Source organism: Sapajus apella, unplaced genomic scaffold, assembly GCF_009761245.1.
Source record: "Sapajus apella isolate SASKATOON/1434 unplaced genomic scaffold, GSC_monkey_1.0 scaffold49, whole genome shotgun sequence".
In the NCBI taxonomy this organism is placed as follows: Eukaryota; Metazoa; Chordata; class Mammalia; order Primates; family Cebidae; genus Sapajus; species Sapajus apella.
Window position 1 is genome coordinate 786975 of NW_022436989.1, and position 14487 is coordinate 801461.

At 51.2% G+C, this 14487-nt stretch overlaps 1 protein-coding gene across 4 annotated transcripts in view; it reads right to left on the reverse strand.

Annotated features, from left to right (window-relative positions):
• The window catches only part of NLRP3 (NLR family pyrin domain containing 3), a 28437-nt gene extending 15017 nt beyond the window's left edge, over positions 1–13420 (reverse strand). The window contains exons 1-6 of one of the 4 annotated variants that reach the window (XM_032242072.1): positions 12998–13420; positions 11523–11584; positions 10732–11137; positions 8759–8872; positions 6578–8330; positions 2462–2632 (exon numbers count right to left, since the gene is read on the reverse strand). In XM_032242072.1, coding sequence (XP_032097963.1) covers positions 2462–2632; positions 6578–8330; positions 8759–8872; positions 10732–11014 — 2321 coding nt within the window. In that variant the 5' untranslated portion in view covers positions 11015–11137; positions 11523–11584; positions 12998–13420. Of the gene's footprint in view, positions 1–2461; positions 2633–6577; positions 8331–8758; positions 8873–10731; positions 11138–11522; positions 11757–12921 lie in introns of all 4 variants that reach the window. The other 3 variants (XM_032242070.1, XM_032242071.1, XM_032242069.1) reach the window with 3 other exon arrangements.
• Positions 13421–14487: the final 1067 nt, after the last annotated feature.

The window sequence follows — 14487 nt, forward strand, 5'->3', positions numbered from 1 at the left end:
TTTGAGCTCCTGGGCTCAAATGATCTGCCCGCCCCAGCCTCTCAAAGTGCTGGGATTCCAAGCTTGAGCCACGCACTCTGCTGCAGCTGATACTTGATTTGTTTCACAGTCACACACACACACACACACACACACACACACACACACCCCCACCCCACTACCACCATCACCACCACCAACAACAACAAAAACTATGATTTATCACTGTCGGGGGCAAGAACAATACTCCAGCTTCTTTCCAGGGCAATAGTTCACAGGTCCCAGAGCCCGTTAGACCACCTTCCTTTCTGTCCCTATCTTTATACCAACTTCAGGCAAATGGACAAATGGATCTCTCTTTATCTGCAAAACATCTTATTACCCACCCTTCCCTCTTGGTGTCTCACTCTCCAGACACATACAGGGGCAACGGGGAGAGAATTTTTGGGTGAAGCTGGAGAAGTAAGGTTAAGTGCCCCAAAGAGTCTTCCAGGCAAGACGATGTGAAATTTATCAAAAGAGCAAAGATAAAGACAGTGTAATCTGTCTACATGATGGAATACTGCTCAGCCATAGAAAAGAATGAAGTCACATCTTTGAAGCTACGTGGATGGAACTGGAGGCCATTATCTTAAGGGAAACAACTCAGAAACAGATAAACACCACGTTCTCACAAGTGGGGGCTAAACAAAGCGTGCACATCCACAGAGAGAAAGTGTTTCAGCCACAGAACAACACAATCAAATTAGAATGTTCTAAATGACCATCTTACTTTTGTGTGGAGAATGGTCTGGTGAGGGGCAAAGGCAGACGCAGGGAGGCCAAAGAGCCAACACTCATTCAGTTCATGCTTTTCACCACCGTCGCGTACTAAGACGCCCGTCCAGGCGTCTCATGCGGTGCGTGCTTTTCACCACCGTCACGTACTAAGACGCCCGTCCAGGCGTCTCATCCGGTGCGTGCTTTTCACCACCGTCACGAACTAAGACGCCCGTCCAGGCATCTCATCCGGTACATGCTTTTCACCACCGTCACGTACTAACACGCCCGTCCAGGCGTCTCATGCGGTGCGTGCTTTTCACCACCGTCATGTACTAAGACGCCCGTCCAGGCGCTGTAAAGATGATGGCAAGACAAAGAAACGCAAACCCTAACCTCGGGGAGCTGATGGCCTAGGAGGTCACGGCATGTCCAGGCACGTGATGGCGGTTGCTGGACATGGGCTGGTGGGGTGAGGACAAGGATAAATGGAAAATGGCTTGCACTGAAGGGAAAACTCATAAGACGGGTGATGAGGTGAGTGTGTTGAGGCGGAGAGGGAGGTATGAAAATGTCCTAGAGTGCAGGCTTTCACACTGGCTGTGCAGCTGCTCAGAAGTGCAGACGCCTGCATGCATCTGCAGAGCAGAAAATGGAACAGAGCTGCTGAGATGGCCCAGGCACCTGCATGGGGGGGCATGTGAATCTGATTCGTGGTGTGGGAGAAAGCAAACACATGATTGATGTCACCGGAGATTCCCTGGGACGTTTCAACCCCTGCGAAGCATTCTGAGCAGGCTGGGCAATGTGGTAAGACCCCATCTCTACAAAAAAATACAAAAATTAGCCAGCATGGTGCCACATGCCTGTAGTCCCAGCTACTCGCGGAAGCTGAGGTGGGAGGCTTGCTTGAACCTGGCAGATCGAGGCTGCAGTGAGCCAGGATCACAGCACCACACTCCAGCCTGGGTGACAGAGGGAGATCCTGTCTCAAAAAAAGGAAAAGACAAAGAATTGTCATAGTTTTTAGCTGAGGTTGCCACTGTTGTATGTGGGAAATTCTCCAATTCTCATTTATGAGCATGGCCCATGAGGAAGCAGAAGACACTGGACGCCATGGGCCCTGTGTGGCACCACCGAGAAATGTCTTTTTCAGCTCCTCCTTCGTTCTTCCCCACACAAAATCGCCCCGACTGGCTTCCCATCCGTTCTACCTTCTCACTTGTTCTGGGCTGAACTGTACCCCCGCAAGAGGATTTATATGTTGAAGCCCTAATCCTCAAAACCTCATCATGTGACTGTTCTTGGAAATGGGGTGTTTAAAGGGTGATGAGGTCAACATTCGCTCATTTGTGCCTGGTGTCCCTCTAAGAAGAGGAGGCCAGGACACTCTCCCCAGAGGAAAGACAATGTCAGCACACAGGGAGCAGGTGGCGTCTGCAAGCCCAGGAGGGCAACCTCTGAAGACACCAACCCTGCTGACACCTCAGCCTTAGACTTTCAGCCTCACAGCCGCAAGAAAATACATTTCTGTTGCTGAAGCCATGCAGTCGGTGGTACTTTGTTACAGCAGTCCTAAGAAAGCACACCACCAATCTAGTCCTGAAGCTCTTTCTCCAGTCTGTTTCTCTCTCTCTCTCTCTCTCTCTCTCTCTCTCTCTCTCTCATGAACTTGCACACACAACACACACACACAGATGCACACGCACGCACGGGCACTTACCACAATCTCCGAATGTTACAGCCAGGATGCTGGAGCGTTTCACACAACACTCTCATCCCTGGGTCCCCCAGAGAATTGTCACTGAGGTCCAATTCAGTCAGACTCTGGTTGGTACTTAGAACTGAGAAGAGGCCCCGGCAGAAGCTGGAAGTGAGATGGCTGTTCACCAGCCTAAGAATTAGAAGGAAGATGGAGAGAAAAGAAATCAGCCTTGAACAATAAGTAACTGGCGCTAGAGACCAGGGTGCCTGGCACCTGTTCAGAGAAGTGGCTTCCAGGAATTAAGAAATGGGTCACAAAACCAAAAATTATTCCCAAATGAAGAGGGCCAGGTGAGCCTTGGGAAAGCCAGTTCTGCCTGCTTTGGGGTGGACTTTGGCTGACTGGCACCTGCAGCCCTCTCCTCAGTGTCCTCCCTCCCTTATCGGTCTGCTGTCCCAACATGGCCCTGAACGTTCCGTGCTGGGTGTTCAGAGGGCAGTCCTCACTCCCGGCTGCACAATATTATCAGGAGTGCTCGCAAAATCCTTAGGCCAGGCGGGGCGCAGTGGCTCACACTTATAATCCCAGCACTTCAGGAGGCCAAGGCAGGCAGATCACCTGAGGTCAGGAGTTTGAGGCCAGCCTGGCCAACATGGCGAAACACTCTCTCTACTAAAAATGCAAAAATTAGCCGGCTTGGGCGCCTGTTACCCAGCTACTCTGGAGGCTGAGACAGGAGAATCACTTGAACCTGGGAGGTGGAGTTTGCAGTGAGCTGAGATCATGCCACTGCTTTCCAGCCTGAGTGGCAGAGTGAGACTCCAGCTCAAAAAAAAAAAAAAAAAAAACCTCAAGGCCAGGCCACATCCATGGAAATAAAGTTAGAATCTCTGAGGTGGAACCAGATCAATTTTTTTAACTTTTTTTTTAGGTATAACCCAAGTTGGAAAACAGCGGCACAATCATAGCTCACTGCAGACTCAAACTCCTGGACTCAAGCAGCCCCTCTGCCTCGGCCTCCCAAGTAGCTGAGGTTATAGGCACGAGTCACTGTGTCCAGCTACGTGGATCTTTTAAAATGTCCAGGTGACTCCAACATGCAGTCACATTTTGCTTTTGTTTTACTGTAGAGAAGTGCTCTCACTTTGCTGCTCAGGCAGGACTTGAATTCCTGGCTTCAAGCAATCCCCCTGTCTTGGCCTCCCAAAAACAGGATTACAGGCATGAGCCACTGCACCACATATGCAGTCACCTTTGAGTCACCTGTAGCTCTCATCCAGATGCAAAGTCTCTCTCCCTCAGTATACAACTGGGTCTACAGTTTTGCATTTCTAACAGATGCCCAGGCTTCTGGTTCTCAGAAAGTACTGAGACATACAAAGCAAGCTCCTGCCGTCAGAGGGAGAAGGCAGCTGCCATCTAGATGGACGGGTGCTGAGCCCCCTACCAGGGCTCCAGTCAGAATCTGTCCTCAGAGGTAGGCAGCTGCCATCTACATTTTTTTTTTTTTTTTTGAGACAAGTCTCACTCTGTCATCAGCCTGGAGCACAGTGGTGTGATCTCAGCTCACTGAAACCTCTGCCTCCTGGGTTCAACAATTCTCCTGCCTCAGCCTCCCAAGTAGCTGGGACTACAGGTGCCCACCATCATGGCCAGCTAATTTTTGTATTTTTAGTAGAGTCGTGGTTTCACCATGTTGGCCTGGCTGGTCTCGATCTCTCGACCTTATGATCCACCCCCCTCGGCCTCCCTCCAGCAGCTGCCATCTAGAGGGACGGGTGCTGAGCCCCCTACCAGGGCAGCAGTGCAAGTCTTCAAGCCTTCACAGGTGTGTGACCGGACATGGCCTCCCTGCCCCTCCACCTCACTTTTAATGAGTAGGTCTGTCTACTTTTCTCTCTCTTACGCCTCTTCTATGGTCTGAATGTTTGTTTGCCCCAAATCCATATGCTGAAATCCCAACCCTCAACGTGATGTATTAGGAGCTGGGGCCTTTGAGATGTGATGAAGTTATGAGGGTGGAGCCCTTGCGGTGGGATCACGGTCCTGACAAAAGGGACCCCAGAGAGCTGCCTCGCCCTCCACCTGTGAGGACGCGTGAGAAGGTGCGGTCTGCAGCCCGCCCCACAGTGCCCCTCCCCCCTCCCCTGTGGGTCTGCCTTCTAGAGGGACGGGTGCTGAGCCTCCTACCCTGCTTCTTCACAGGTGTGTGATGTTGATGAGGTTTCACCAAACATCACATCTGCCAGTGCTCGACCATGGGCCTCCCCTCCGGAACTGTACGGCGAACATTGCTTTTGCCCGTGAGCCAAGCAGTCTACAGCGTTTGGCTATGGCAGCCTGACAGATGGGGACACCTGTCTTCTTCCAGTCACTCGGAACTGTTGGCTGTTGTTGAAACTAAACCCTGCTTTCCCGCGCCTGCCCTCTCTGAATACTCTGTACCCCCAGCTGGGCTGCCCCGGCCTTCTCACTCTGTCACTGCCCATCCTCCAGAAGCTGGCAGAGGGGGACACCCGCACCCACAGCCTAACAGGTTCATCCCCTTGTGCTTTGGGAACTCTGCAAGTTCCTTGTCAAAGCCCATGACATACACGCACACACGCACACGCAAATACGCACACGTGCGCATGCACACACACACACGTGCATGCACACGCACATGCACACACACGTGCACACATGCACACAAGTACACACGCATGCACACACATGCACACGTGCACGCACACACACACATCTGCACCTGTTTCCTGACTGTCCCACAATGGACCTCAAGCCCTGTGAGCGGGACCTGGGTCTCAGCCTCCGCTGCAGCCCCATGGGCAGTTGGTCCTTCTGGGCCAAATGAGGACCAGGAAGGTGTCCTGACCAGGCACAGTCAGGGACAGAGAAAGCTGAAGCTCGCTGCTGCCAGTGGAAGGGCCTAGCCTCCTGCTTGTCTTCATTTTGCCCCATGTAAAGTGTCTTCTCTACGGGTTAAACACACATCACAGGGTGCCCACCTTCCTACAGCCACTGTGGTGGTCCTTCTTAGGAGCCACTGAACGAGAAACCCAGAAGGGACTCAGAAGTCAGGTGACCCAGCTACTTCACTGCACAGACTAGGCAACTGGCTTCCAACCGCCCAGCAAGTCATGAGCACACCCTAGAGCAGGCGCTTCTGGCGACAGCCCAGGGTGTCTCAGCTTTTCTGCTCTATTTCCCTTGATTTATCTCCGTTGTGTTTTTTCCAAGGAAACAGTCTCTCTCCACTGCCACCTGCACATGTGTTTTCTCAGACTGCATTCACGACGTTGCTCGTGTCGGTCTTCAATGCCTGAATTCCTTGACTTCCTTCTCCACGCACCCATGTTCCACCATCCCTTAAAGGTGGGTTCAAATTGCGCTTTTCTTTTTTTTTTGAGACGGAGTTTCACTCATGTTACCCAGGCTGGAGTGCAATGGCGCGATCTCGGCTCACCGCAACCTCCGCCTCCTGGGTTCAGGCAATTCTCCTGCCTCAGCCTCCTGAGTAGCTGGGATTACAGGCACGCACCACCATGCCCAGCTAATTTTTTGTATTTTTAGTAGAGACGGGGTTTCACCATGTTGACCAGGATGGTCTCGATCTCTTGACCTCGTGATCCACCCGCCTCGGCCTCCCAAAGTGCTGGGATTACAGGCTTGAGCCACCGCGCCCGGCCAAATTGCGCTTTTCTAAGAAATCTCCCCTAGCCTCCAGTTCCAAGGGCCGTCTGTCCCCTGTGCTCCTGGGACGGAGTCTCTGGCATTGCCCTGCCCCAGAGACATTGACTGACTATGAGGCGCTAGCGCTCCAAATAGGTTACAAGCAATTTCTTTTGGCAAGCATTTGTAGGCAATCCTCCACCCTCCCTAATACCTTGTGCTAAACCAGCATTCCCCAAACATTTGTTCCTTATTTTATTGTTTCTTTCCTCACCCCAGTTATCCACCTACCACAAGTCAATCTTTGCCCTTGAAGGGTCTGAAATAGGTAGTGGCGGCATCATGACGCAGCTTTGGCAACTGTATTTGGAAGATAGTTGAAAAGACAGAAGGCAAGTGCCAAGAGAAAGCTGGCGAGGAGGCAGAGGGCAGGTTCTGCCGCCTGCTGGAGCCGAGTTTCCTTACCCGAGGGAACAGGCAGTGAGAGAGCCTGGGGGCACACTCTGGGCCATATCGAGGTGTCGGCCTTCCTTCTCCTCTTCCTCCTCTTCCTTGGGCATGTTGTGGAGAAACCCCAGGGAAAGTGACTCCACCCGATGACAGTTCTCAATGCAAAAGGAGGAAACCACGTGGTCCATTCTGGTGGAGAGATTGATCTCAATCCTGGGGAAGTAGTCCATGGCCCTCTGCACGAAGGCCTCCTCCTGCATCTCGTACAGACAGTAGAACAATTCCAGCTGGCTGGGCTGGATCTGCAGCTTCTTTGCCTTGGCTTTCACCTCGATCCATTTCAGCAGCTCCAGCCTGATTTGCTGAGAGACCTTGCAACTTAATTTCTTCTCCAAGTAGGAGGTCCTCTCCTGGTTTACCAGGCCAAAGAGGAAACGCACAACGAAAATCAAATACCCCTTTTCAAATTTGCCATAGTTTTCCAGAAGGACTGTCACGTCCCGACTGGGAAGCGTCAAGCAGCTCCCTAGAACATTCTTCGTCCTTCCTCCATTTTCCTCTTCCAGCAGGTAGTACATGGCAGCAAAGAACTCCTGGAAGGTCATGTGGATGAAGCTGTAGAACTTCTCGCAGTCCACTTCCTTTTGGAACAGGTTCATCCTCAGGAAAGCAGACACATCCGCCTTCTGCAGGCCATGATTCCTGAGGTCGGACTCCTCAAATAGGATTTTCTGGTTCCAGATCCCGTCTGCAGCCAAAGAGCAGAGCCCCCAGAGGTGGGCAGAGAGGGGATGCTCCTGGCTCCCTCCTCGGGGCTGCAGCAGGCTGGAGAGGAAGAAGATGTACACCGCAGTGGTGGTCTTGGATGTCTGGGCCAGGCTCTTGCCACTCTCCATCTGCTGCTTCAGGCCGGTGCACACGATCCAGCAGACCAGGGGAATGAAGCACATGGTGAAGAGGACCTCGTTCTCCTGAATCAGACTGAAGGCTGCCCTTGCCTGGGCCTCATCTGAGAAGTACTTGAAGAAATACTCCTTCCTTTTGGCCTCCGAGAAGCCCAGGATCTCCACATGCCGAGGATGGTCCAGCAAGTGCTGCAGCTTCTCCAGGGCCACCGGCCTCGTGGTGATGAGCAGAGAGGCCTCAGGGAGCAGCTTCTTTCTGATGAGGCTGCTCAGGAGAATGTCTCCCCGCTCGGCCTTCTGCCAGTTGGTGCAGAGTGGCCCGATGTGCTCGTCAAAGGCACCCTGAAGCTCGTCAAAGCCGTCCATGAGGAAGAGGATTCTGGAGGGCTTCCTCACGATCTTGTGGATTGGGGGGTTGGGGTCAGGGCAGCAGCTCATGATCAGGTCCCCCAGGCTCCTCTGCGTCACGAGGCTCAACTCCCGACAGTGGATATAGAACAAATAGTCAAACCTGTCCTGGTAGAGCGTCCCCGACGCCCAGTCTAGCATAATCTTCCTGGCCAGTATGGTTTTCCCAATCCCCGCAGCTCCCTGGAATACCACCGTGTGCACAGGCTCCGAGTGCTCTGCATCGGGCTCAAAGAGCAACTCCATCTTAATGGGACTCACGGGGCTGTCCCCTGTCTTGGTCCTGCCGATGGTCAGAAGCTCCTGCTCCCTCTCCTGCTGGCTCCGGTGCTCCTTGATGAGGCGCAGTGGTGTGTAGCGTTTGTTGAGGCTCACACTCTCACCCAGACGGGCGTTCCTGTCTTCAATGCACTGGAATCTGCTTCTCACGTGTCTTCTGTACTTCTTACCATAATCTACAGCAAAGACAGGAAGTTAGGGGGAAAAGCCCACGCGCGTCCACCAGAGATGCGCCCTAAACAGGGGCTGGTAATCTCAAATGAGTGGTAACTGGAACGGAGAAATGGCAGCTGCAGCTTCTCCCACTGCTTGAGCAGGAAAGGTGTCGAGAATCTCTGCTGCCAAGCTTTTCATACACACAGCCGGGCAGAAGGCCAGCGCTGCCCGAAGAGCCTTTTTACCAATCTTACTCCTTTAAGTCATCTGCACCCCACGCCTTTTCAAACTTGGAACACCTCATCACCCGCTGGCTCTGGGATGACATGAATCTGTCTCTTCAATGGAGGAACCTATAGTATGGCCAAGTTACCCAACTACTCAGCTCCGCAGAGCCTCCTGAGCCAGGTCTGAAAACTCAATTCGCAGCACCAGCTCAATTGCTTACCTTTCTTCTTTTTACAAACAGAGATTCTGGAAAGGTACCCCAGCAAACCCATCCACTCCTCTTCAATGCTGTCTTCCTGGCATATCACAGTGTGATTAGAAACACACGTGTTATCTGAACATAAAAGGAAAAAAAAGTGTCAAAGCCCAGGACTGTTATCACAGAGGATGCAATGGAAACCTGGCCTAATGCTTGGCATGGGAGAAGAGACCCCAAACCCAAACATGGCTCTGAGTTGCAGAGGATGGGTGTGCAGTCAAAAGTCTAGTTGGGAGCATTTCCACACTCCTCATTTCTGTTGTCCACCTGCCAAGCCTGTGTCCCCAGTGTCCCCTGTCTCGGAATCTCTTCCTCAGGCCCGGAAATTCATCAGCAAACGTGTGAAGCAGGTTAACGTTCTCTTACCCCTATGTGCTTCTGGCTGTCCCTGGCAGCCTGGCTGTGGGGGCGTCTCCAAGCTCTCCAATATCCCCAAGGCGGCCATGGGCTAAAAAGGGTCACCCTTCCCTGATCCCAGTTGCCTGCAGTCCACGTCACCCACGTCTTCTGTTTTCAAGACCAGATGTATAGGTCTTCAAGACTGAGAATGACCAGTCTGTTTGATGCCTGATTTGGTGGTTGGGAACCCTAGCTGACTTTCAAATCACCTGGGAAGCTTTAAAAACACAGACTCCAGGACTCTGTGCCCAGATGTTCTCTTTCATTCCCTCTGAGGTGAGGGCCAGCAACCATTACATACTAAAACCTCCCAGGAGGTTCCAGCGTGCATCCATATTGAGAATCACAAATCCAAACAGTCACTAGAAAACACATCCTAAAAAGACGTTCTATAGGAGAAATTCAGGTTTGGTAAAACAAGAGTTAGTCACTAGGGGAAATATATGAGACAGAAAACTTTAAGTGGGCAGCAAACTATGAGCAACATAAATGTTTTTTTTTTGAGACAGGGTCTCACTCTACTGCCCAGGCTGGAGTGCAGTGACACAATCACGATTCACTGCAGCCTCGGCCTCCTGGGCTCAACTGATCTTCTCACCTCAGCCTCCAGAATAGCTGGGACTGCTGACACATGCCACCACATGCAACTAATTTTTGCATTTTTTGTAGAGACAGGTTCTCACTATGGGCTTAAGCAATCCTCCCACCTTGGCCTCCCAAAGTGCTGGGATTACAGGCATAAGCCACCCACACCCAGCCCATAAAAGACCCCTGACAGCTGTCTACTGATTCTGAAAGTAAAGAAAGGTGTTGGTAACCATATCACAAAGCAAAATCCAAACAATCTAAGCCAAAACCAAAAACTTATTCTTTTTTTTTTCTTTTTTTTTTTGAGTTGGAGTCTCACTCTGCTGCCCAGGCTGGAGTACAGTGGCACAATCTTGGCTCCCCACAACCTCTGCCATCAAGCAATTCTCCTGCCTCAGCCTCCCAAGTAGCTGCGATTACAGGTGTGCACCACCATGCTCAGCTAATTTTTTGTAGCCTTAGTAGAGGTGGGGTTTCGCCATCTTGGCCAGGCTGGTCTTGAACTCCTGACCTCGTGATCCACTGTCTCAGCCTCCCAAAGTGCTGGGATTACAGTCATGAGCCACCATGCCCGGCTATTCAGTCTTTTTTAAAGGAAGGGAATTTGACACATGCTACAACATAGATGAACCCTGAGGACGTTATATTGAGTGAAATAAATTAGCCATAAAGGAAAAATACTGCATGATTCCACTTACAGGAGGTACCCAGAGTAATAAGACTCAGAGATAGAAAATAAAAAGGTGTTACCAGGGCTGGGAGGAGGAGGTGCTGTAGAGCTAATGGGTGAGGAGTTTCAGTTCTGCAAGGTGGAGAAAGTTCTGGAGACTGGCTGCAGGATGTGAGTGTGCCTGATGCTACTGAACTGTTTGAAAATTATTAAGATGGAAAATTTTACGTTATATGCACTTCGCCACAATTTTTTTTAAAGTCTTCCTTCGACTCACCCCATTTGGGCTCATCTCTTTTTGCCTTCTCATAAAGGTCTCTCCTGTTGATCGCAGCGAAGATCCACACGGCCATGGCCCACGCCTTCTCCTCCCCATTGAAGTCAATCATCAGCGTGGCTAGATCCACATGGTCCGCCTTCTCCGTCTGACCCCTCGGGAGTGGGATGCAGCCCTTTTGAGGAGGATAGTCTTCTAGATGCATCTTAAATTTCTTGAAGTCGACATCCTCTAGGTCCTCCAGGTACCTGGCCAGCTTGCAGCGAGTGCTTGCCATCTTCATCTGCAGCCGTTTTCAGGGTCTGTACGTCCACACTAGGACACCAGGCAGTGAACACAGCATACGGATGAGTCTCTTTTAAAGTCTCCACTTTGAGAGAACTAAATTATCCAAAACTTAGCAAAACTGAAAAGAAAAAAATGTCACAGGACTGTAACAAGTCATCATCTTTAATTTTGAAAAGTTAGCCAAGGCCAGGAGTGGTGGCTTATGCCTGAAATCCCAGCATTTTGGGAGGTCAAGGCAGGCAGATCACCAGAGGTCAGGAGTTCAAGACCAGCCTGGTCAACATGGCAAAGCCCCGTCTCTACTAAAAATACAAAACTTAGCTGGGTGTGGTGGTGGGCGTCTTGCCAGCTACTCGGGAGGCTGAGGCAGGAGAATTGCTTGAACCTGGGAGGTGAAGGTTGCAGTGAGCCGAGATTGTGCCACTGCGCTCCAGCCTGGGTGACAGAGCAAGACTCCATCAAAAAAAAAAAGAAAAGAAAAGAAAAGTTAGCCAGATGCTTACCAGAAAGTTCTTCTGTTGGCTCGATCCAGGAGTCTGTCCTGAGCCATGGAAGAAAGGTATCCCTAAGGAGGGAAAGATGTGTAAACAAATCCATAAACAGGGCGGTATTACAGTTTAGAGTGAAACCACTGCATGATGCCACCTTGACACATCGCCAAGAAAACTTTGGTCCCATTGATTTCGGGGCTCTGACACTGGACAAACTTCACTATTCCTCAGCTTCAGTTTCCTCATCTATCAAATGAGAAAGCAGAAGAGAATGTTTTCAGTTCCTCCACATGGAAGGCTCTGGCTCTTTGCTTCTGTTTCGATTGAGGGAAGATGGATGAGAGAGAAGAGAAGGAGGCCAGGAGAGCAGGAAATGTGTTGATAGCAGAGCAGGACACGGCTTGGGAGGGAGGAGAGGACGTCAAAGCCCGCAGAGGACGGGACAGGCTTTCACCGTGCCTCTATCAATCAATGGATTGAAGTGAGATGAAACTGGGAGTGTGTGATGGAGCAAAATTAAAACGCACGTCTCTTTAATGTCTCCTTGCAAAATTAAGAACTGTAATCATTATAATTCACATTAATTTAGAGCTTTCCACAGGCTAGGCGCTGACCGATGGCTTTTCCCATCTAACCTGCACAAAGCTCTATGAGGTGCACATATATTCCTAGCCCCATTTTATAGATACATACACTGAGTCTTAGCGAGACTAAGAAACCTGCCCAGGGCTTTGGAGCCAGGATTTTGACCAGACGTATGAGACCATGTCTTCCACTCACTCCGTCACTTAACTAGTTGTTTCAGTCAAACAAAAACAAAGACAACAAAACGGATGACTAAAAGACATACTTCCCCAGCATTTATCACAAGTATTTCTCTCAGTGTTCACCAACATAGTTTTCCTAACTAGACTTAGAGTTCCACAAAAGACTAGCAGTCCCCTGCCGTATCTTTAGATTGCCCATATCTCCTAGACTCTGGATGACAAACAAGGTGTCTTTGTTTGGAATCGTTCCCTCCTTGATCCCTTGATTAGGCTGTATTTGGCAAAGCACATCAACCCAAAGCCATAAATAACACTCAAGGGAGGGAGAGAACCTAGAAAATGAGGTAGCTCTCCGAATTGGAATTTATGTGACTGCAGCTCAATGTCAAGACACCTCACAAGCACTCATCTCTCCCGTCCCATCTCCATTCTCACCCGTCTGCTCCTCACCTCCCGTCCATCTCCATTCTCACCCGTCTGCTCCTCACCTCCCGTCCCATCTCCATTCTCACCCGTCTGCTCCTCGCCTCCCGTCCCATCTCCATTCTCACCCGTCTGCTCCTCACCTCCCGTCCCATCTCCATTCTCACCCGTCTGCTCCTCACCTCCCGTCCCATCTCCATTCTAACCCGTCTGCTCCTCACCTCCTGAGCCCTGCAGGCCCAGCCCTGTGCATCCTGAGGCGACTGCTCTCCAGACAGCCCGACTGGCTCTGCATACCCTCCCAGTGACAGCCCCATCAGTCCTTCCATCCACATCAGGATTCGGCCTTTCTTCTGTGCTCTTTCAACACTAACACCAGCACAATCATCTGCTCTGAGCTTTACCTCTGCTGCCCTTCGGGTTTTAAGGAGGTTCATTTCCTCCCGTGTACCCCATCCATCTCCTCCCCTGGGAGGGGTCTGGGCAAATGTGCTGAAGTCATGGTGTAACCTGCGGTTGCTGCCTCTGTCCTCCCCCTTCCCACGCCACATACACACACATGCACTTGCACCCATAGAGCCCAAGTAATGATAAACTTAAAGAGCATTCTAGAAATGTTGTTGAAGCACAAACTTGGAGGCTAGCAGAAGAAATTACTAGCCCACTAACCAAGACAAGCCCTGTCCTTTCAACACAACCTCCCCACTGCTCCCCACTGCCCACCCTGCCCCACAGAGCTGCACTTACCCAAACGCCAGCCTCAGGAACAGCAGAGAGGAAATGCAATGAATTTATAGCAGTCACAGCCCCGGAAAGGGCAGGAAGGATGTGGTCTCCACTTGCATCATTGCAGAGGCACAGAGACTAATGGTTACTCACATAGCTGGATTTTCCAAGTGGAATCAGCAGCATTGTCAAAACCGTGTCTGAGTTCCATAGTTGGGTTCACCTTGCTCTCTTCTGAGGCGCCCCATAGGAGCAAAGCGGGAGGCCAGTATCAGATGGGGTTGGGGGTAAAACTGACAGTGCTAACTGGATATTGCCTCAGACATCCACCACAACTGCCCCACAGACAGGGAGGGAAGTGAAAGAAACTAAGGACATGCCGTGCTAGTGAAGGAAGAATCCAGGGTATGCCGGGCACAGGGGCCCCGCCTGTAATCCCAGCACTTTGGGAGGCCAAGGTGGGCAGATCACGAGGTCAGAAGTTCAAGACCAACGTGGCCAACATAGTGAAACCCCGTCTCTACTAAAAATACAAAAATTAGCCAGGCATGGTGGCATGCGCCTGTAATCCCAGCTACTCGGGAGGCCGAAGCAGGAGAATCGCTTCAATCGGGGTGGGGGGGAGGTTGCAGTGAGCCGAGGTTGCGCCATTGCACTCCAGCCTGGGTGGCAGAGCGAGACTCTATCTCAAAAAAAAAAAAAAAAAGAATCCTGAGTGTGACCAGCCTTCAGTTCCCAGAGCCCATGCCCTTTCCTGTCACAGCAAGGTGGCTGGAAGGCAGTACAGGTTCCCTCTGTTACGTTCTATTTTTAAAGCACACATTTGACTCCTGACTCATTCACTCACCTGTTCCACTGACATTTATGGAGAGGCTGGTACATGCCAGGCACACACACGAAGCCTCACCTTGAGTGACTTGAAGAGAGACACACACAGACCTAGCCTGCAGCTCCAGGAGATGGCCGCAGGATCCCAGCCTGGCAAAGGCACACGTTCAACAGAGCTTGGTCGGGGAGAGGCACTTGCTAGCCTCTGGGTGAGTGATGAGAAAGAGCGCCCA